This window comes from Stigmatopora argus, chromosome 1 (genome assembly GCF_051989625.1).
Source record: "Stigmatopora argus isolate UIUO_Sarg chromosome 1, RoL_Sarg_1.0, whole genome shotgun sequence".
NCBI classification, from domain to species: domain Eukaryota; kingdom Metazoa; phylum Chordata; class Actinopteri; order Syngnathiformes; family Syngnathidae; genus Stigmatopora; species Stigmatopora argus.
Window position 1 is genome coordinate 3,250,684 of NC_135387.1, and position 19,556 is coordinate 3,270,239.

Here is a 19,556-nt window from a genome sequence, read left to right on the forward strand (position 1 = left end):
TCTGCTGCATTAAACTAGACTGTTGCTTTTAACCAATCAGATTTCGAGTTGGCAACCCCACAATGATTTTTCGTAGGCATTAGCATTTTGCTGGCTGGGACATGTCATTGCTTTCACAAACTATGATTGGCTAGTAGGCGGGCCAAAGCAGTACCCGAGGCAGCCGAGATCGCAAACTCCACCCTCAATGGCAGACAGAAGCAAAAACAAATGGATTCTGTTTGCTCACAAAGCTATTTTCCAGACGGACTTTTCCAGAAAAAAATGGACATCATTAAGAAAGGGGGGTCAACTCCGAAGCTAGCAAGCCTGTTACAGCCGGGAAAATGGTGTGTGGGGCACTTTCAGCGCGCTAACTTAGCTGCACAAGCAAAAAGTATATTGTTGTGTTGATTTAAAGCTATTTTCAAAACGGACTATGCCGGAAATATGACAGGACAGGCTCGACTTTCATCATTAGCCTCGATGGCGATAGGAAAGAAGGAAGAAAGAAAGGAGGATGGATATTGTGTAAAAAGGATTTTTGGTGAGTAAAATATGGCTATATTCCTAAATAATATTTCAATTGTGGGCCAAGTTCTGATATCTGAAAAGCTCCAGTGTTTGTATTTAAGCTCCAGTGTTTGTATTTAAGCTCCAGTGTTTGTATTTAATCACAAAATGCTGCTAGGAAGTGGATTTTACCTAATTTTTGGCGTTTCACCATTGACGTCCATCGCTGTCTTTTCCCGGAAAAAATCACCCCCCTGGCTTGGTTGTAATGTCTCAAAAGCTCCAGTATTTGTATTCAATCAATAAATGATGCTAGGAAGTGGATTTTACCTCATTTTAGTGCATTTTTTGTCATTTCACATATGGACGTATCGACGCTCATCGCTGTCTTTTTACCGGGGAAATGATACTCCGGGCCCGGTTCTGATGTCTAAAAAGCTCCAGTATTTGTATTTAATCAATAAATGCTGTTTTCGGCTGGATTTTACCCCATTTTCGGGCAATGTTTGCCCGTACGCCATTGACGTTCATCGCTGTCTTTTCCTGGGAAAATCACCCCCTGGACTGGTTTTAATGTCTGAAAAGCTCCAGTATTTGTATTTAATCATGAAATGCTGCTAGGAAGTGGATTTTACCCCATTTTTGTGCATTAATTTATTGATTATTTTTTATGTGTTGCAGCTGTAGCTGCAGTAGAGGTTTTATAGCCATAAAATAGTTTTTGAGGGTTGGATTGATACGTTGAAGGCGCTACCAGAAAATGCACCGCCCGCCACTGGTATATTCATACTTTAGTCCCTTTTTTCTGTTTATGTTTCATATGTACTGTTAACGGATGCAGTTTTTTATATGCACCGTATCTTGTGCTGACCCGGCCCGCCTGTCAAAATTTTAAAGTCAATGTGGCCCCCGGGCCGAAAAGTTTGCCCAACCCTGTTCTAGGGTGTCAGGATAATTATAATTGAGACCTGATGGTCACACGTGGAGATTATATATTTGTTCATTTAGCCAATTTTCTTTCCAAAATGTTTAACATTGTAGCCTACATAACGCAAAACGTGATTTCTAAATGTGATGCCTGGTCTTTTTTGTTTAATTACTATTACAAAAAATAGTTAATTGCCACGAGGGATAATAATATTAATTCAATGAAGTATCGCATTTATTTGAAAAATGGTTGTGGGTTAACCGGAGCTCATTGATTGAAATATTTCAATACATGAGTAAAATTTATAGATAAAACACGAGTTTGACTTTGTGAAATGATGTTTTTTAATCTACATATATCTCCAAGTGTTGTTGTGTGCAGTGTTTCTGTGCATTTCCAAATCATGGAGATGAGCGAGCATGATGAAATACAGGTAATGCAGCACCTGAAATAAACTTTTCAATTCCAAAAAACATTGAGCTAGGAAAGACCTTGCGTATGAGGGGAAGGAAAGACAAGCGTGCAAACATCTCTCTCCTTCCTTCTTGCCAAGTCCGTTGAATAGCTCCATCTCTCACCCTCTCTCTCTTTTTCTCTCCCCTCTCTTTCACTCTTTCTCACTCTCTCTCTCTCCTTTGCTCTCTACACTGTCCCCCTCCTTCCTCTCTCTCACTCTCTCTCTATCTCTCCTTTTCTCCTCTTCTCTCTCTCTGTCTCTCTTTTTTCTCACCCTCTCTGTTTCACCCTCTCTCACTCTCTCTCCAATGTCCCCCTCCCTCATCTCTCTTCTGATCTCTCTCACTTTCTCCCCCCCTCTCTCTCTCACACACACACCCTCTCTCTCTCCCTCTCTATCTCTGTTCCCCCCTCTCTCCCTCCTTCTCTCTTACTCCCCCCCTCTTTATTCTCTCCCCCTCTCTCTCCTCTCTCTGCCCCCCTCTCTCCCTCCTTCTCTCTTGCTCCCCCCTCTCTTTACTTCTCGCTCCCTCTCTCTCTCTCTCTCTCTCTCTCTCTCTCTCTCTCTCTCTCTCTCTCTCTCTCTCCACTTTCTTTCCTTCTCTCTCTCTCTCTCTCTCTCTCTCTCTCTCTCTCTCTCTCCCTCTCTCTCTCCTCTCTCTTTCCTTCTCTCTCTCTCTCAGTCTCTCTCTCTCACTCTCTGTCTCTCCCCTCCCCTCTCCCTCCTTCTCCCCCCTCTCTCTCACTCTGTCTCTCCCCCTCCTCTCTCCCTCCTTCTCTCTCCCCCTTCTCTCTCTCTCCCTCCCTCCCCACCTCTCTCTCTCTCTCTCTCTCTCTCTCTCTCTCTCTCTCTCTCTCACACACCCTCTCTCTCTCCCTCTCTATCTCTGTACCCCCTCTCTCCCTCCTTCTCTCTTACTTCCCCCCCTATTTACTTCTCTCTCCATCTCTCTCTCTCTCCTCTCTCTGCCCCCCCTCTCTCCCTCCTTCTCTCTTGCTCCCCCCTCTCTTTACTTCTCGCTCCCTCTCTCTCCTCTCTCTTTCCTTCTCTCTCTCTCTCTCTCTCTCTCTCTCTCTCTCTCTCTCTCTCTCTCTCTCTCTCTCTCTCTCTCTCTCTCTCTCTCCCCCCCTCTCTCTCTCCCCTGTCTCTTCCCCCCTCTCTCTCTATCTCTCTTTCTCTGTCTCTCTATCTGTGTCTCGCCCTCCTCCTCTCTTTCTTGAAATGACATCGGTCTGCCTCGAAACATGATAACAGATAAGCCTTTCTGCGCTCCGCGTTGTTGGGCTGTCCGCAATGACGACAACTTGAAACTAAAATAAACCGGCGTAAATTCTCTTGGTTTTGTATTTACATATACATATGCTTTTTATTTTTTTATTTAATCTTTAAAAATAAATTTCTCAATAAAACGGGGTCGCATTGGCTTCACGTCCACGCGCGCCTACGAGGACGACTAACAAGAGGGACATTTCGCTTCCTAGATTTTGACTAAAGTGTTCAAGTAACGGCAAAGGGACCATGTACGTCCATGGTTTGATAGGAGCTAGCCTTGGATTTTTTGGCTTCTGCTTAGTCGCCTTTGTCCAACAGTCCGCTTCAGGAAGTAAAACCAGCCAAGGTAAGTTTTCACCTCCTCCATTTATAATCTAAGTACAGCAGATGAGAGCTATTTTTGTTGTTGCTCGTGTTGCCAAATTGCACAGTATCATTTGAAAACAGGGTTGAATGTATTGATAATGATGGCGTTCAATGCTCCCAAAAGCACGAAAAAGTACCCAAAGTGGTGTGGGTGTGTTTCATGTAAAAGTCTAGGTACCACATGTTAGCAACAGATTCCCTTGTTTTGCAGTCATCTGATGGCGTTGGGGGCCACTCAATGCACTTTTGTGTCATTCCAGAGCTTGACTTTGATCTTGAGCAGTGTGAACAGTTATGTTTCATGAGCCATCCTGCAGGTACTTGCGGCCAGACTAGCGGGAGGCATTTGTCACAGTCCAGACAAGTATTTGACACCTGGATGTAACGCACACACGCAGAAGCCTGTGAGTGTCAGACACTGCAGCTACAGTACCTGCCCTCTGCTCTCTTGTCTTGTGAGAAATGCTCCAGAGTACACAAGGCATCCTGTCCGGCCCATCTAGGCTCGGCCTCGATCCCCTCAAACCCCGACACCTTGCAAGAACAAGCGAGGCACAGTATTCCACAGTGGGCCCTCGTCACTTAATGTTCCCACAATACAAAATGCCGAGCTTTCTTTGCTAGAAGTATTTGCAAGCAAAGGAAGACACATTTTAGTTTGTGTGAGAGTGTTGATTGTGGGTTGGTGATGTTTCACACACACAGACACACTCTCACACAAAAAGAAATCTCTTGCGCTGTCGACAAGGGAAAAAAACAGGGGGGTTCCTATTTTGCACCCTGGGTGGTCTGCCCCCTCTTGTGGGAAAACTCAATATTTACATTTTGCAATTAGAACTTCTTTTTCTCACTTTATTTTCCACAACATCAATTACACGCTTCCTGTAGAGTGGAAAATGGCTCAATGAGAGTTGATTTGAAAATGCATGCACCTGTTTCTTGGTCACCAGTGAGTTGATACTCAGTAGGAGAGGTGTCCACCTCTACTTAGCTCCCTGTTCGATAGCATTTGCAAGATAACGATTATCTCACAATATGCCAATATAACAATTTTTGATTTGTCAAGCTAGGACATTATATTACACAGGTATAGAATAATAAAACAAGCTTTTTCTAAATAAAAAAAACATGTCTACTTTTGGTGGACAATCTGTCAATGACTTCTATTCCACACATACAATGAGAATATTTCAGTGCTACATTTCTGTAAATAAATACAGCAACACTATATAATTTGAAATATTCATTAAAACAGTGCTTCTCAATTACTTTCTGACAGTTGACCTGCAGAGATCTGCCAATTCAATTGGATTGGATGTCTAGCACGATCAATGCCTGTTAATGAGTTGACTGTTTGAGGTTTTTCTGTACCAAATGTTTTTGTTGTGTGGCGATTTATCACACCCCTGGCTTTCTGGTAAAGGCACATCTAGTGGCTATCCCACATCAATGTTTAGAGAGGTATCGGCACTACAAGGTAATAGATGGAATTTAGAAGAAAATGTAATTCAATACATCATTGATATAATTCAATGCAGTGCCTTGAGTCGTTAGCGCGTCAGCCTTACAGCTCTGTGGTCATGGGTTCAAATCCAGGTGGGTCCACCTGTGTAGAGTTGGCATGTTCTCCCTGGGCCTGCGTGGGTTTTCTCCGGGAACTCCGGTTTCCTCCCAGATACCAAACACATGCATGGTAGGCTGACTTGACACTCTAAAGTGCCTCCTAGGTATGAGTGTGAGTGTGCATGGTTGTCTGTCTCCTTGTGCCCTGTGATTGGTTGGCCACTGATTCAGGGTGTCCCCTGCCTATTGCCCGAAGTCAGCTGGGATAGGCTCCAGCCCACAATTAGTTTAAATAATTTAAATATGACATGCCTATCACCAAGATCGATTTCAAAGTTTTACCATCCAATCTTTGATATCAATCCTAAAAAGCCCACCCACCTCTGATATAGGATCATATCGCCCACCACTACCCCTGACAAGCTTAAAACAGTGATTTAAAAATGCACCATTTTTGTCATCTTACCACAAGGAAAAATGTGTCTGTCAACAATATTGTCTTTCATCAATGTCAGACTAATCATGGCACTCAGAGACAAGTCATTACTCAGAGGGTGGTAAGAAGAATAGTGGAATAAAGGAGGGAGGAGGAAAGAAACGAAGAATGGTAGAGGAATCGTAGAGATTAAGTGTCCCGAGACAGAGAGCTGAGATGAGCAGCCGTATGGCAGTAAAGAGGAGCGTAGCTCGAGGAGAGCCACGGACATCACGGCAAATGACTTTCTTTCCACCACAGTCAAGAGCTCTTTGCTAATGCGGTAGCACCAAGGCAACGGTTGGTGTGGGCCTGACATGTTGCACTGCTTGGCTGTGTTGGTGTAACCTCTGCTCCAGGGCCTGGGGGTCTAAAGACACAGGGCTGCCGCAGTGGGGAGGAAGGCCACATCTAGGTCCGGTCACACGGTGGGAACCAAGCAGCCTTGGCAATATGAGAGCCAAGTGATGGGGCCACTTACCTAGAGATGCTGTCTACCTCCCTCCACTCTGGAGAGGCGAGAGAGAACAGAGCCCCCACCCACCCCCGACATTCACTCACCCCTTTCCTTTTGCTCCAAACTCTTGCTTTGTTTGCTTTGTCTTCGCTTCCTTTCCTTTGCATTTAATGAAGTTGCAACGCTTTTCTTACTTAGCCGTAGGGAAAGCCAACGTTACAGACACACTCACAAACCACACTTTTGTATATTAACAAGGTTTCAAATTCAGTGCCTAATGATCACAGCTGTCAAACTGAGTTTGGTTAAGTGAGAAAATGGACAGAGATTTGTTGCATATGGAAATGACGTAAATCTCTGAAGACCTGCCTTTGACAAGCAAAACAGGTCAGTTTGTGGTGGTGGTGTTGAAAGAAATTCTGAATCGTTCCAATACTCATGTTTACTAGGGATCTTCTTGATCACACAATTGGAAATTGGGCACGAAAAAAATCAGGTTTTTGAAATGTATGTATTTACTTTTATTTCTAAGTATTTTCTCATTCGCTCCCATTGTTGGCGACAGGCATCCAATCCATTTTGGCTGGGTGGCTGGCAGCAATTAAACAAACGACGTCTGTCGCTTTCAATGGCAGTTGAACATGATCACTCATTACCAACCTTCCCAATTGAAATGATTTTGATGACTTAAAATCATCAATGTCGGTGCATGAGTTATATGCTGCAAAAAAACTAAATGTGTTTAGATACCCCACCACGACGACGACCACCACCAAAATATAATAAATATGATAAATATATGAACGGGCTGCCAGTTTTGAGTGGTTAGCACTTTTCCCTCACAGTTCTGGGGCCGAGGGTTCGATATCAGGTGGGTCCTTACTGTGTGGACTTTGCATGATCTCCCCAGGCTTGCGTGGGTTTTTTCTGGGTTGCCAGTTTTCTCCAACATCCCAAAAACATGGGCGGTAGGCTGGTTGAACACTGTTAGGTTCAGTTGGGGTTTTGGGTGGACCCTTGTGTGTGCTGTCCGTGTAGATTATTGTATGCATTTCACCTATTGTCATCCTTCCCTTCCCTTGTGTGATCAGGTTTCTTTATTTTGTAATCAACCTCATTCTGTCTATTTAAACCCTGTGTTTTTGTCAGTCTTGGTCAGATCGTCTGCTTTGCCTGCTTTGTCTGCATTACTCTTATGTTCCTATGCCATGTTCCTAGTTACTCGTTTCCCCATGTCTTCCATGTCAGGTTTGGTTTTGTTATTTAATTCTAAGTCCTTGTTATTTTTCTTGACACCCCTCTTGCCTTAGTTATTAAAGTTTTTGTTAGATAAATCCATACCCTTGTCCCTGTTTACTTTCCCGCGTTTGGGTCCTACTACTTTCCATGCTCGATGCCACATTAACGTAACAAACTCTGTATGAGTGTGGATGAATGGTTGTCCGTCTCCTTCTGCCCTGCAATTGACTGGCCCCTGAATTCACGATGTTCCACGCCCAGTGCCCGTAGTTGACTGGGATTGGCTTTATCACCCCATGTGACCCTTGTGAGGATAAGCTGTTCGGACAATGAATGAATGAAAAAATATTTAAACATAGCTATCATACTTGGTTTACTTCTGTAACTGATTTCTGAAAATTAAACATTGACGAGTCATTTTTTCCCTTACATTGAAACCATTGCTACACTAAGTAACTATTATATAGCTATAATCAGAGCTGCCAACTACTCTGGAATTTCCGGAATATACCCGGAAATCCAACGGAAACTCTGGGACTCCGGACTACTTCTCTAAATTCCGGAAATCCCAAAAAATTGTTACTTACCGTATTTTCACGACTATATGGCGCATCGTATTTTTAGCCGCAGTGTCAATAACGAGTGCTATTTCTGTATTTTACACGCACAAAGGACGCATCGTTTTTATAGACGCAGCCAGGCATGGCAAAACATACACCAGCTTAATCATATACGCTACACCCACACTCTAAAAACACGTTTTTAAAAAGGCAACGGAAGCAAAACTGAGTTCGGTTGTACTTTATTTAGCCATTTTACAATGTACTCACGTCATCATCACCCACAAATCCATCAAAGTCCTCATTTTCTGTGTCTTTACGTTTGTCCAGGCGGCCACAATCCATTCGCAAATAGTAGCTAGCGTAACTAGCCCGGCGCTGAGTGCCACTCTTCGTAAAGCTGTGTTGATGTCGATGTATACAGGCCACAATCCATTCGCAAATAGTACCTAGATAGTAGCTAGCGTAACTAGCCCGGCGCTGCCGGCCACCCTTCGTAAAGCTGTGTTGATGTCGATGTATACAGGCCACAATCCATTCGCAAATAGTAGCTAGCTAGTAGCTAGCGTAAGTAGCCCGGCGCTGCCTGCCACCCTCCGTAAAGCTGTGTTGATGTCGATGTATACAGGCCACTATCCATTGGTTGTATTGACAAAAGAACTACATATCCCAGCAGTCACTGCGTAATACTTTTTCTACGGGGAAAATAGTATAGTCGGGGGCTGCTTGCCGTAGTTGTGAGAGCTGTAGAGGATGGTGTACCCTATTGACTGATTTATTTTATTTTATCGTGATAACAATTTTAGTATTGGTCCATATATAAAGCACACTGGATTATAAGGCACCCTGTCTATTTTGGAGAAAATTTAAGACTTTTATGTGTGCCTTATAGTCGTGAAAATACGGTACATTTTTTTTAAGCAACCATTTTGGAAGAGTACCAAACTTTCAATTTAAATGCCTCGAAATTCACACCATCGCTATGGCTTCCGCCATCTTGATTCAACTGCACTGTAAACTGGAAGAATTCGGTAACATGAGTGCAGTGTGAATCATCCAAGTTACAAGTTCTGAAAAATGATTCGTCTTGTGCGACTTCAGCGTGGCAATCCATTCAGAATCGATTGCATTGGTACCCTCTATCGCTATAAAATTTTCGTTTCCACCTCCTCGGAATAAGCGCAAAATTGATCGCAATATGCTTTTAATAAATCCAGACACTCGCAGAACTTATTGCTTCTTCTTAGACGAAATATCCCATGTTGACGCCGTCTCCAAAACGACTGACATTTGCACATTGCACAACATGCATGTGCGGCTAAGGGGCCAGTTGAAAAACTTATGTTAATGTTGTGGAAATTTGAATTTGCCAATAAATGATCAACAAATTATACTTTGTTCACTTTTTATTCTTATTTTCATTATGCTGTACTTTTTCAATAGTTTGCAAAAACACAATATTTCAATTACAGTGGTACCTCGACATACGATCGTAATCCGTTCCGAGACTGAGATCGTATGTCGAGCTTTTCGTAACTCGAGCGAACGTTTCCCACTGAAATGAATTGAAAACAAATTAATCCGTTCCAACCCTCTGAAAAAACACCAAAAACAAGATATTGGATTGGAAAAAATGTTTTATTTCTTCTAATTCGCCATATATGGACAAAGTAATAAATAACGAGTGGTTTAATAGTAATAAAATGTGTTTAATAGAAGTAAAATTACACACATTTCGTGGAGGGTAGAGACAGCGGCATACACGGAGGCGGAGGGGGGGTGTTCAGGGGGACTTTATCCACGGCACTCGTAAATGAACAAACAAATTTAAATTAACTTGGATTGATATATACAAACACACTCAAACATATGTTTAATGTAACCGTGTGCAGTCGATTGGTCGCCGGTCTTTTGGTCGCCGGTCTTTTGGTCGCCGGTCTTTTGGTCGCCGTCTTTTGGTCGCCGTCTTTTGGCCGCCGTCTTTTGGCCGCCGTCTTTTGGCCGCCGTCTTTTGGCCGCCGTCTTTTGGCCGCCGTCTTTTGGCCGCCGTCTTTTGGCCGCCGTCTTTTGGCCGCCGTCTTTTGGTCGCCGTCTTTTGGTCGCCCCGACCGCGACAATGGGCGACCAAAAGACCGGCGACCAAAAAATCCGTGATCAAAAGACCGGCGACCAATCGACCGTGTACCAATGTAACTTTACACAAAACTGAATTCTAATTTTGTTTTAATCTTTTGTTACCTTCGTTTTCCGGGTTAGCGGTTTGCCACGCCTCCACCCTCACGTTTGCTATCGATGGGCTGTTTGCTGTTGTATTCCCTTCAAAATATTCCGAAAATGATTCACACAAATGTCCTCACAATAGGATAACGCATGACCACTTGCCAACGAGAAGTCTTGAATGAACGATCGCGGGAGCTTCTTTCCTTAGAAAGAATAACAGGAAATGCAATAGCTGAGCTTAGCCACGTATTGATTGTGGGTAATGAAGTTTTATTCTGAGAAAGCGTGCCATTGCCTATGGGTGTTGTGTGCACGAGTATACTTCATTACCCAGAAAGCCCACTTTTTGCCCGCGCATGCGCGTTGTGCGTTTCCTGGTCGAAACTCGTCTGAATAAATCGTTTAGTGCTCGTAGATATCGGTAATACACGAAAGAGATGCAGCAAAAAAAGACAGTGCGCTACAATGATAAACAGCCTCTCATGTCATGGCCACCTGGCTTGGTCGCATCTCGAAATTTTGATCGTATTGTGGGCGAATTATTCGATCAAAATTTTTGTCGTACCACGAGCATGTCGTACCACGAGCATGTCGTACCACGAGCATGTCATACCACGAGCATGTCGTACCACGAGCATGTCTTACCACGAGCATGTCGTACCACGAGCATGTCGTACCACGAGCATGTCGTACCACGAGGTACCACTGTAATGTAAAAACATCATACTAACAGTTTGATTTAAACTGTTCTAAGCTTTTTTAAAACTTTTTTTTATATCGATTTTGCGTGAATCGCATTCCCTCCGAAAATACTCCGGAAATGGGACAAGGGTACTCCTGAAATGGGGTCGACAGAGGTTGGCAGCTCTGGTTGTAATGTTGGCATAGCCTCATTCAAATTTGGAAACAAATACATTTGAATGTGTGGGACAAATTATCGGCACATCCAAAAATATGTGAGCGGGACATTTGAATGTATTCTTTTGGGACTCTTTCGCAGGCTACTAACTACAAGAGTATGGTTCCCAGATGGCAGAGCTTGAAACAGGTTTATCTGCTATGTCCTTTCCTCACAACAAGAGCTCATTCATTCATCCTCCGTGCAGCGCATCCTTGTAAGGGTTGTGGGGGTTGCTGCAGCCTATTCTAGCTGACTCCTGGCGAATGCATTGCTCTGTCTTTCTCGCCACATCACCCTCGCAAAAAGATATCTACAGGTTGCATTTTTTACTGGAGATAGCGTGACCGAGTTGATAATTTGCAAAAAAAAGCCAGCGGAATCTACATGGACTTGAAAGCAAAGCAAACATCTGAAAAAGATGAACCCTTCAAACCGAGTCGTGAATGGTTCGATTATTTTAAAAAACGACCTAGGATACACTCGGTTCTGAGGTATGGAGAGGCAGGAAATTCTGACTCGAAAGCCACGGTGGAATACATCATTCAGGGCTGGCCTCTGGAATTTCTGGAGTTTCTGTGAATCATCCAAGTTACAAGTTCTGACGAATGATTCGTCCTGTGCCACTTCAGCGTGGCAATCGATTCGGAATCGATTGTATAGCTACCTTCTATCGCGTTAACATTTAATATTTTTGTTTTTTCATAAGGGAAGTAAGTATTATTAAGGTTGACTAAATCACTAGTCTTGTTTTGAAAAAATCCTATCATTTCCGGGGTTGTTCACTGGTAAGTCTCATCAATATGCCTCCCCGGAATAAGGGCAAAATGCATCGCAATTTGGATGTAACTTTGAAGAAATCCAGACATTCTCAGAACTTTATTGCTTATTATTCGATGAAATATCCCATGTTGACGCCGTCTCCAAAAGGACCGACATTTGTACATTGCAGAACATACATATGTGACTGCAACGTGACACATGTTGGAATTACTGACTGTAAAATGCACGTAGAAGGACTCAAACACAAAGATAAATTTATTTTCATAATGCTGTACATTTTCATTAGTTTGCAAAAACACAATATTTCAATTACCGTATTTACTCGCATATAAGATGCCTGCGCGTTTAAGCCACCCCCTTAAAACTGCCTTAAAATTGTAGAATTTTACAATTTCTCGCATATAATCCGCCCCCTAATTCTCAATTTTCACCTCCACATTTATGGTTTTAGTAGGGAGTAAAAATGTGTTACATTGAAGGGAAAATCTCAAGAAAAATCATCACATGTGGTATTTCTGAGATACTGTATGAATCAAAAGCATATTATTAGGGTCAATATCATAAGTTAATATGCATGTCTTTATAAATGCAAAATATCAAATTATTAAATTTGAAAAAAGCAATAAGTCTATCTTGATGACAACCCGATGCTTTTTAATGACAGAAATTACAATTTTCTTACCAGAAGTTTAAGATGTGTGGCGGCCAAATTGCTTCTAATGTTTAAATATTTTGATTTTTTTTCAATGTTTAATATTACTGCAATAGTTGTCACTTTTAAACAAGAAATAAGAAAAAAAATCAAAGTGGATTTTTAAAAATTTCATAATCACAAATGGACAATCATTTTTTTCTGTGTTCCGAAAGGGAGGGTGTTGTCTGCATGGAGACAAATTCAAAAAGGAAAAGGAAGTAAAGTAAGCACAACCAGGGGATATCCCCATAGCGGTATACGTAGTGTTCACCAAGTCTCTGGGTGCAATAATAGGATACACATTACGCAGGTATCAAGGTTTATATTTTAATGATCGACCGCAAGACCTTCGATCAGCCCTATTGTGATGTGCTGACATGGTAAACGCTACGGTCAGAGCACGTTTAACTACGGTAAGATGGCGACGCCCTGAGCGAGTAGTGACTGGCAGTGAGTTTTTTCAAGTTTTATGCAAGATACCGTTTATTTTTTCCTTGAATTATATTCCTAGACGTCAAAATACATTTAGTTTAGCGTTTTATCTGTTTATCATTTCCCTATTTTGAAATAAATGACCGTATCGGCTGCATTGTCTTGCACCATGATGTCACGGCGCCATTGCGTCGTGACGTCAACATGTCATGCGTCGACTACTTGCAGTTTCGTGCATGTCGTGTTTTTATGCGCATATAGTAAGTCATACCCTCGATTCAGTCATCATTTTTTGTCTGACAAAAGTGGCTTATATGCGAGTAAATACGGTAATGTAAAAACATGATAATAACAGTTTGATTTAAATTGTCCTATGCTTATTTTTTTTACATTTATAATGCATGAATCGCATTCACTCCGGAAATACTCCTGAAATGGGACAAGGGTAGTCCTGAAATCGGGTTGACGTAGGTAGGCAGCTTTGATCTTTGCCTCGGTTATCGCACAAGAAGGTTTAAATTTATGGTAATACTAAGATTAAAATTATTTTTAAGTGTGTGTGTGTATAGTAACCTATTTTATGTCATTTACGAACGCGTTGCCGTCAAGTCTCTCTCCTGTCCATTCTCTCTCTCGTCCGCCTTTAGACGCTACAGTTGTCTGTACTAAATAATGTCACATTTTAGTATTGAAGATCATAACCACCAGATAGGTATTTGTTACTTTGTGAGTGGGTGGTGAATTAGAACAAATAAAAATATGTTTTGTATAAAATTTAAGACTTTTATGTGCTCCTTATAGTCGTGAAAATACGGTACATATTTTCACGACTATAAGGCGCACATAAAAGTCTTAAATTTTCTCCAAAATAGACAGGGCGCCTTATAATACAGTGCGCTTTATATATGGAGCAATACTAAAATTGTTATCACGATAAACTAAAATAAATCAGTCAGGGTACACCATCCTCTACAGCTCTCACAACTACGGCAAGCAGCCCCCGACTCTACTATTTTCCTGTAGAAAAAGTACTGCGCAGTGACTGCTGGGATATATAGTTCTTTTGTCAATACACCCAATGGATTGTGGCCTGGCGATCGGCATCAACACAGCTTTACGAAGCATGTACGCTAGCTACTAGCTAGCTACTATTTGCGAATGGATTGTGGTCTCGCGATCGGCACCAACACAGCTTTACGAAGCATGGACGCTAGCTACTATCTAGCTACTATTTGCGAATGGATTGTGGCCTGGCGATTGGCATCAACACAGCTTTACGAAGCATTGACGCTAGCTACTAGCTAGCTACTATTTGCAAATGGATTGTGGCCTGGCGATCGGCATCAACACAGCTTTACGAAGCATGGACGCTAGCTACCTACTATTTGCGAATGGATGTGGCCTGGTGATCGGCATCAACAGCTTTACGAAGCAACTTTGATGGAGTTGTGGGTGATGATGACGTGAGTACATTGTAAAATGGCTAAATAAAGTTCAACCGAACTCAGTTTTGCTTCCGTTGCCTTTTTAAAAACGTGTTTTTAGCGAATGGGTGTAGTGTGTATGTTTAAGCTGGTGTATGTTTTGCCATGCCTGGTTGTGTCTATAAAAACGGTGCGTCCTTTGTGTATGTAAAATACAGAAATAGCACTCGTTATTGACACTGCGGCCTTAAAATATGATGCGCCGTATAGTCGTGAAAATACGGTACATTTTAGACTTTTACATGTGCCCTATATGTGTGTGTGAAAATATGTGCCACGTTGCATTTGTACAATTTTTAATTGCTTAATAAGGGGAATTCAAAATAAAAGAACGGATAAGGAGATGCATTTACTTTTTGGGTGATTTTGTAACTTGGATCTTTTTCGTATCTCGAGTTACTCATTTGCATATAAAAAAAATTCGTAACCTGAAACTTTTGTACCTAAAGGCATTTGTAAGAAGAGGTATGACTGTACTTGTATTTTTGTATAGGCCCAAAAACATGTAGTATGGTGTGTATTAATAATAGGGGCGATCCTACTTCGTGGTTTTTCGATTATCGCGGCTATGTCTGGTCTACATTATCTGCGATATTCGAGGGATTACTGTATTGAATTTGCATTAGTTGCCAAGGTAGTGACTCAGCACTAACAAAGATGATTATCTCGCCATTACTTCAGTGGTGAAAACATTCGATAACAATTGTGTCCAAGAGCGATTCAGTGTGTTTCACGGCCAAACTTTGATCTTTGGGTGCCATGTGCTGAGGACAGTTTAGAAAGAAAGTTTACGCCACTGATGTGTGATTGCAGGCTGAATAGAAATGATTGCAATCTGCAATAATCTGGCACAAGCATTTTCACTCAAATGCCCCCATGCAGAATAGTTTTTATGATAGCACATCTTCAATGAATTGTGCAGGGTAAGGAATGAGCCTGGTGAAATCCAGACAGCTTTTATTGTGTCCCTCACTTTTATCTTGATTGCTGGAATGTACAGTGATACCTCGTCATACGACCGCTCGTCATACAAAATGCTCGTCTTACGGGGGAAATTTCGATCGAATAATTCGCCCGTGATGCGGTCAAAATTTCGTGATGCGACCAAGCCAGGTGGCCATGGCATTTTTTTTTGCATATCTTTCGTGTATAACAATATTTACGAGCACCGGATGAGTTATTCAGACCAGGAAACGCACAACGCGCGGGCAAAAAGAGGGCTTTCTGGGTAATGAAGTATACTCGTGCACACAACACCCATAGGCAACGGCAACCTTTCTCAGAATAAAACTTCATTACCCACAATCAATACGTGAGTAAGCTCAACTATTGTATTTCCTGTTATTCTTTCTAAGGAAAGAAGGTCCCGCGATCGTTCTTTAAAGACTATTTCTCGTTGGCAAGTGGTCGTGCGTTATCCTATTGTGATGACATTTGTATGCGACATTATCGAAATATTTTGAAGGGTAGACAAAAACAAACAACTCTTGATGCGTTCGTTTTGAACACTTCGGCGGAGCGTCCAGGTGGTGTCAACCCGTAGAACTACGTAAGGTAAAAAAAGATTACAACAAATTTATAATTTAGTTTTGTTTGAAGTTACATTAAATGTTGAGTGTCTGTATATAGTTATCCAAGTTAGTTTAAATTTGTTTGTTCGTTTACGAGTGCATTGTCGCCGTGGATAAAGACCCCCCGAAACTGTCTGACTTTACACTGTAATGCAGGGGTGGACAAACTATTCCACAGAGGGCCGCAGTGGGTGCAGGTTTTCATTCAAACCGATAAAGAGGAAATCCTTTCACCAATCTGGTGTCCTATTAGTGCAATCAGTGGATTGCAGTCAGGTGCTTCTTATTTTCTGAAGAAATCTCATTGCTTAAAGTGTCTGCTGGATCGGTTGGAACAAAAACCTGCACCCACAGCAGCCCTCAAGAACCGGTTTGTCCACCCCTGCTGTAATGGAAAAGCCATACAGACGCTCCCCTACTTACGAACGAGTTAGGTTCCGAGCGATTGTTCATAAGTTGAATTTGTTTGTAAGTTGATTCAGTGCTATATTTTGTATTATAATTTATGTTTAAGGCCTATATATATATATTGGTATTTTTAAGGCTTGTAAAAGTAACACGCATTGGTTTGTACTGAAAAAAAACATTTAATAAAATGGAGAGAATATGTACAATACTGTATAGAGAGAGAGAGAGAGAGAGAGAGAGAGATTTATGTATTAGAAACTGGTCGAAAGAAGCGATCTAACGACGATTGCACAGTTTTCTTCTTTTTTTCATCATAAATGATGCGGTAGCACTGTATGGCATCATTCAATTGATTTGCAAACTTTGTGCAACGTTCAATATTTGGGTTCTGCTGCTCGATCTTTCTGTTTATAAATGGTACTGACGGTCGAACGATTCAAGTTGTATTCCCGTGCAACGCTCACCACTCTCACGCGCATCAAGCTTCGTTATTATCGTTTCAAATGAAATGGCTTGCCTCTTCCTTGCAACTCCCTCACTAGAAGCATTTCGCTTTTCACCAACCATATTGAATAAGGGCTGCACGAGATATTTCATGATAAAAATGAAAAAGGTTCTTTGTGCACTGGAGATACGTCATGCACTTACGCAACTTACGCAACTTACGCAATTTACGCAACTTACGCAACTTACGCAACTTACGCACTGCAACAAACTGGGCAGAGGAAGGTGGATGCTGGGTGAGCTGAGCGCTCACAGCGCCAGGCGTCGGTATTAGCGGCGGAAAGAAGCACTATGCGCAATACAAAATCGAACTTACGAACATTTTTGCGACATAAACGCAATTTGCAGACATGTTCGTATGTACCGTTGTTCGTAAGTCGTATGTTCGTAAGTAGGGGAGCGTCTGTATTTCAGTTAATTAATCTCTTGGGGTAATAATCCCAATATTCCCAAGGATAGTTTTCCTAAAGGTACACTGTGATCAGTCTTCACTTCGCGGCTTCACTACATTGGAGATTTTTTCTGAGGTATATAAAAAAAGTTCATAAAAATGTCTAAATCTAGACTGAAACCGGAAGACAGATAAAAATGGTGGTGAAAAATGGTGGAAGTCAGGACACTGCTTCATCTCTCAGCGCCAGAATATACAATAGAGGGAGAATGGGCATATCAAGTGCCAAGATGCCTTTCATCTTGCCATTTCCTCTTTTGTTGCGAGTCAATTTTGCATCGTGCACATCACCTGTGGAAAAAGACTTATTTTGAGTCAGCGTTGAAAATGCCTCCAATTACAAAAGTTCCGTGACATGCTAAAGGCGTAGCACGGCATTATGGCATAAATGGCGTTCTTTTGTACATAATTCAGCTGTTCGGAATTTTGTTAATTAAATGGAGTCTGCGGTGCAGTTAAAAGTGAGACACGGGAAGTGAACGCATTTCCCTTCTGGAGATGCAGGCGAGTTGTGACGATCTGTATCCTGGGAATAAATAAAAAAATATTCTCGTGTTGTGAGGAGGTTCGAGATGTAGCAGCTGGTCTCTCCACCCAGGTTGCTGTGCTGCACGTTGCAGCGACCATTCTTCTCCACAAAGCACTGCCGCAGTCGCTTGGCCACCGACGTGCACGTGCCGTTGTTCACCGCCCGAAGCTCCTAACCCTAACCCTAACCCTAACCCTACATGCCCTTGTTATTCCTAAATGAATGTTATCTGTAACGGCCGTATATGGCCCCCGGGCCGAGGTTGAAGAAAACTTGTACACACACGATCCGGGGGCGGGGCGAGCGCGCCGGCGAAACCTCCGCTCGGCCGAACAGCCGTTCGGCCGAACAGCTGTTCGGCCGATTGACCGTTCGGTGGAACGTCCATTCGGCGACCTGTCCGTCTGTCAAACGTCCGTCGGCGAAACGTCTTTAGGCGAATCATCCGGCCACGGTGTTTGGGGTCATTGTCCTGTTGGAACACCCAACTGTGCCCAAGACCCAATCTTCGGGCTGATGACTTTAGGTTATCTTGAAAAAATTGAAGGTTATCCTCCTTCTTCATTATCCCATTTACTCTCTGTAAAGCACCAGTTCCATTGGCAGCAAAACAGCCCCACAGCATAATACAACCACCAACGTGCTTGACGGTAGGCATGGTGTACTTGGGGTTAAAGGCCTCACCTTTTCTCCTCCAAACATATTGCTGGGCATTGTGGCCAAATAGCTGCATTTTTGTTTCGTCTGACCACAGAACTTTCCTCCAGAAGGTCTTATCTTTGTCCATGTGATCAGCAGCAAACTTCAGTCGAGCCTTAAGGTGCCGCTTTTGGAGCAAGGGCTTCCTTCTTGCACGGCAGCCTCTCAGTCCATAGAGATGCAAAACACGCTTGACTGTGGACACTGACACCTGTGTTCCAGCAGCTTCTAACTCCTGGCAGATCTGCTTTTTGGTGATTCTCGGTTGAATCTTCACCCTCCTGAGCAATTGTCTCTCAGCAGCAGGTAGCTTGCGTTTTCTTCCTGATTGTGGCAGTGACAAAACAGACTTTATACTTACAAACAATTGTTTGCACTGTTGCTCTTGGGACCTGAAGCTGCTTTGAAATGGCTCCAAGTGACTTTCCTGACTTGTTCAAGTCAAGGATTCGCTTTTTCAGATCCATGCTGAGCTCGTTTGACTTTCCCATTGTAGCGTTTGTGGGCGTTTGCATCGAATGAGCCATATTTAAATGGCCTCAGAGAAGTCACCAGCTGTAGTCACACATAATCACTCACAAGAAGTTAAGAGGCCATGATATGAAGCTCATTTCACTGACACAACTTTCTAAGTCACCAAAATTGCTAATTCGTGTTGCTGTATGTATATTTTTGACCCAGCAGATTTGATCACTTTTTCTGTTAACCCATAATAAAGTCATAAAAGACAAATAAGTATCTGTTCCAATCACTCTATCAGAGAAAAATCAGAGTTGTAGAAATAACTGGAAACTCAAGAGAGCCATGACATTATGTTCTTCACAAGTCTATGTAAACTTTTGACCACAACTGTATCTGAAAGTTGACGCCGCCATGGCACGATGACGTCACGACGCAAGCAATTCATCCGATACTTCAAAATAGAGAAAAGATAAACAGATAAAAGGCTAAACAAAATTAATTTTGACGTCTATGAATGAAATTCAAGAAAAAAAACGTACGTATTCCATCACTGCTCGCTCGGGGCACAGCCATCTTACCTAGGTCCTTACCTAGGGCGCTCTTGTCTAAAGC

The 19,556-nt window shown here is 42.4% G+C and overlaps 1 protein-coding gene across 4 annotated transcripts in view; it reads left to right on the plus strand.

Moving 5' to 3' along the window:
* The first annotated feature begins 3,023 nt into the window (after positions 1–3,023).
* Positions 3,024–19,556, plus strand: part of LOC144075441 (signal peptide, CUB and EGF-like domain-containing protein 3) — a 171,405-nt gene continuing 154,872 nt past the window's right edge. For all 4 annotated transcript variants that reach the window (XM_077602661.1, XM_077602483.1, XM_077602751.1 and 1 more), the window contains exon 1: positions 3,024–3,495. In XM_077602661.1, the coding sequence (XP_077458787.1) occupies positions 3,396–3,495 (100 nt within the window). In that variant the 5' untranslated portion in view covers positions 3,024–3,395. The remainder of the gene's footprint in view (positions 3,496–19,556) is intronic.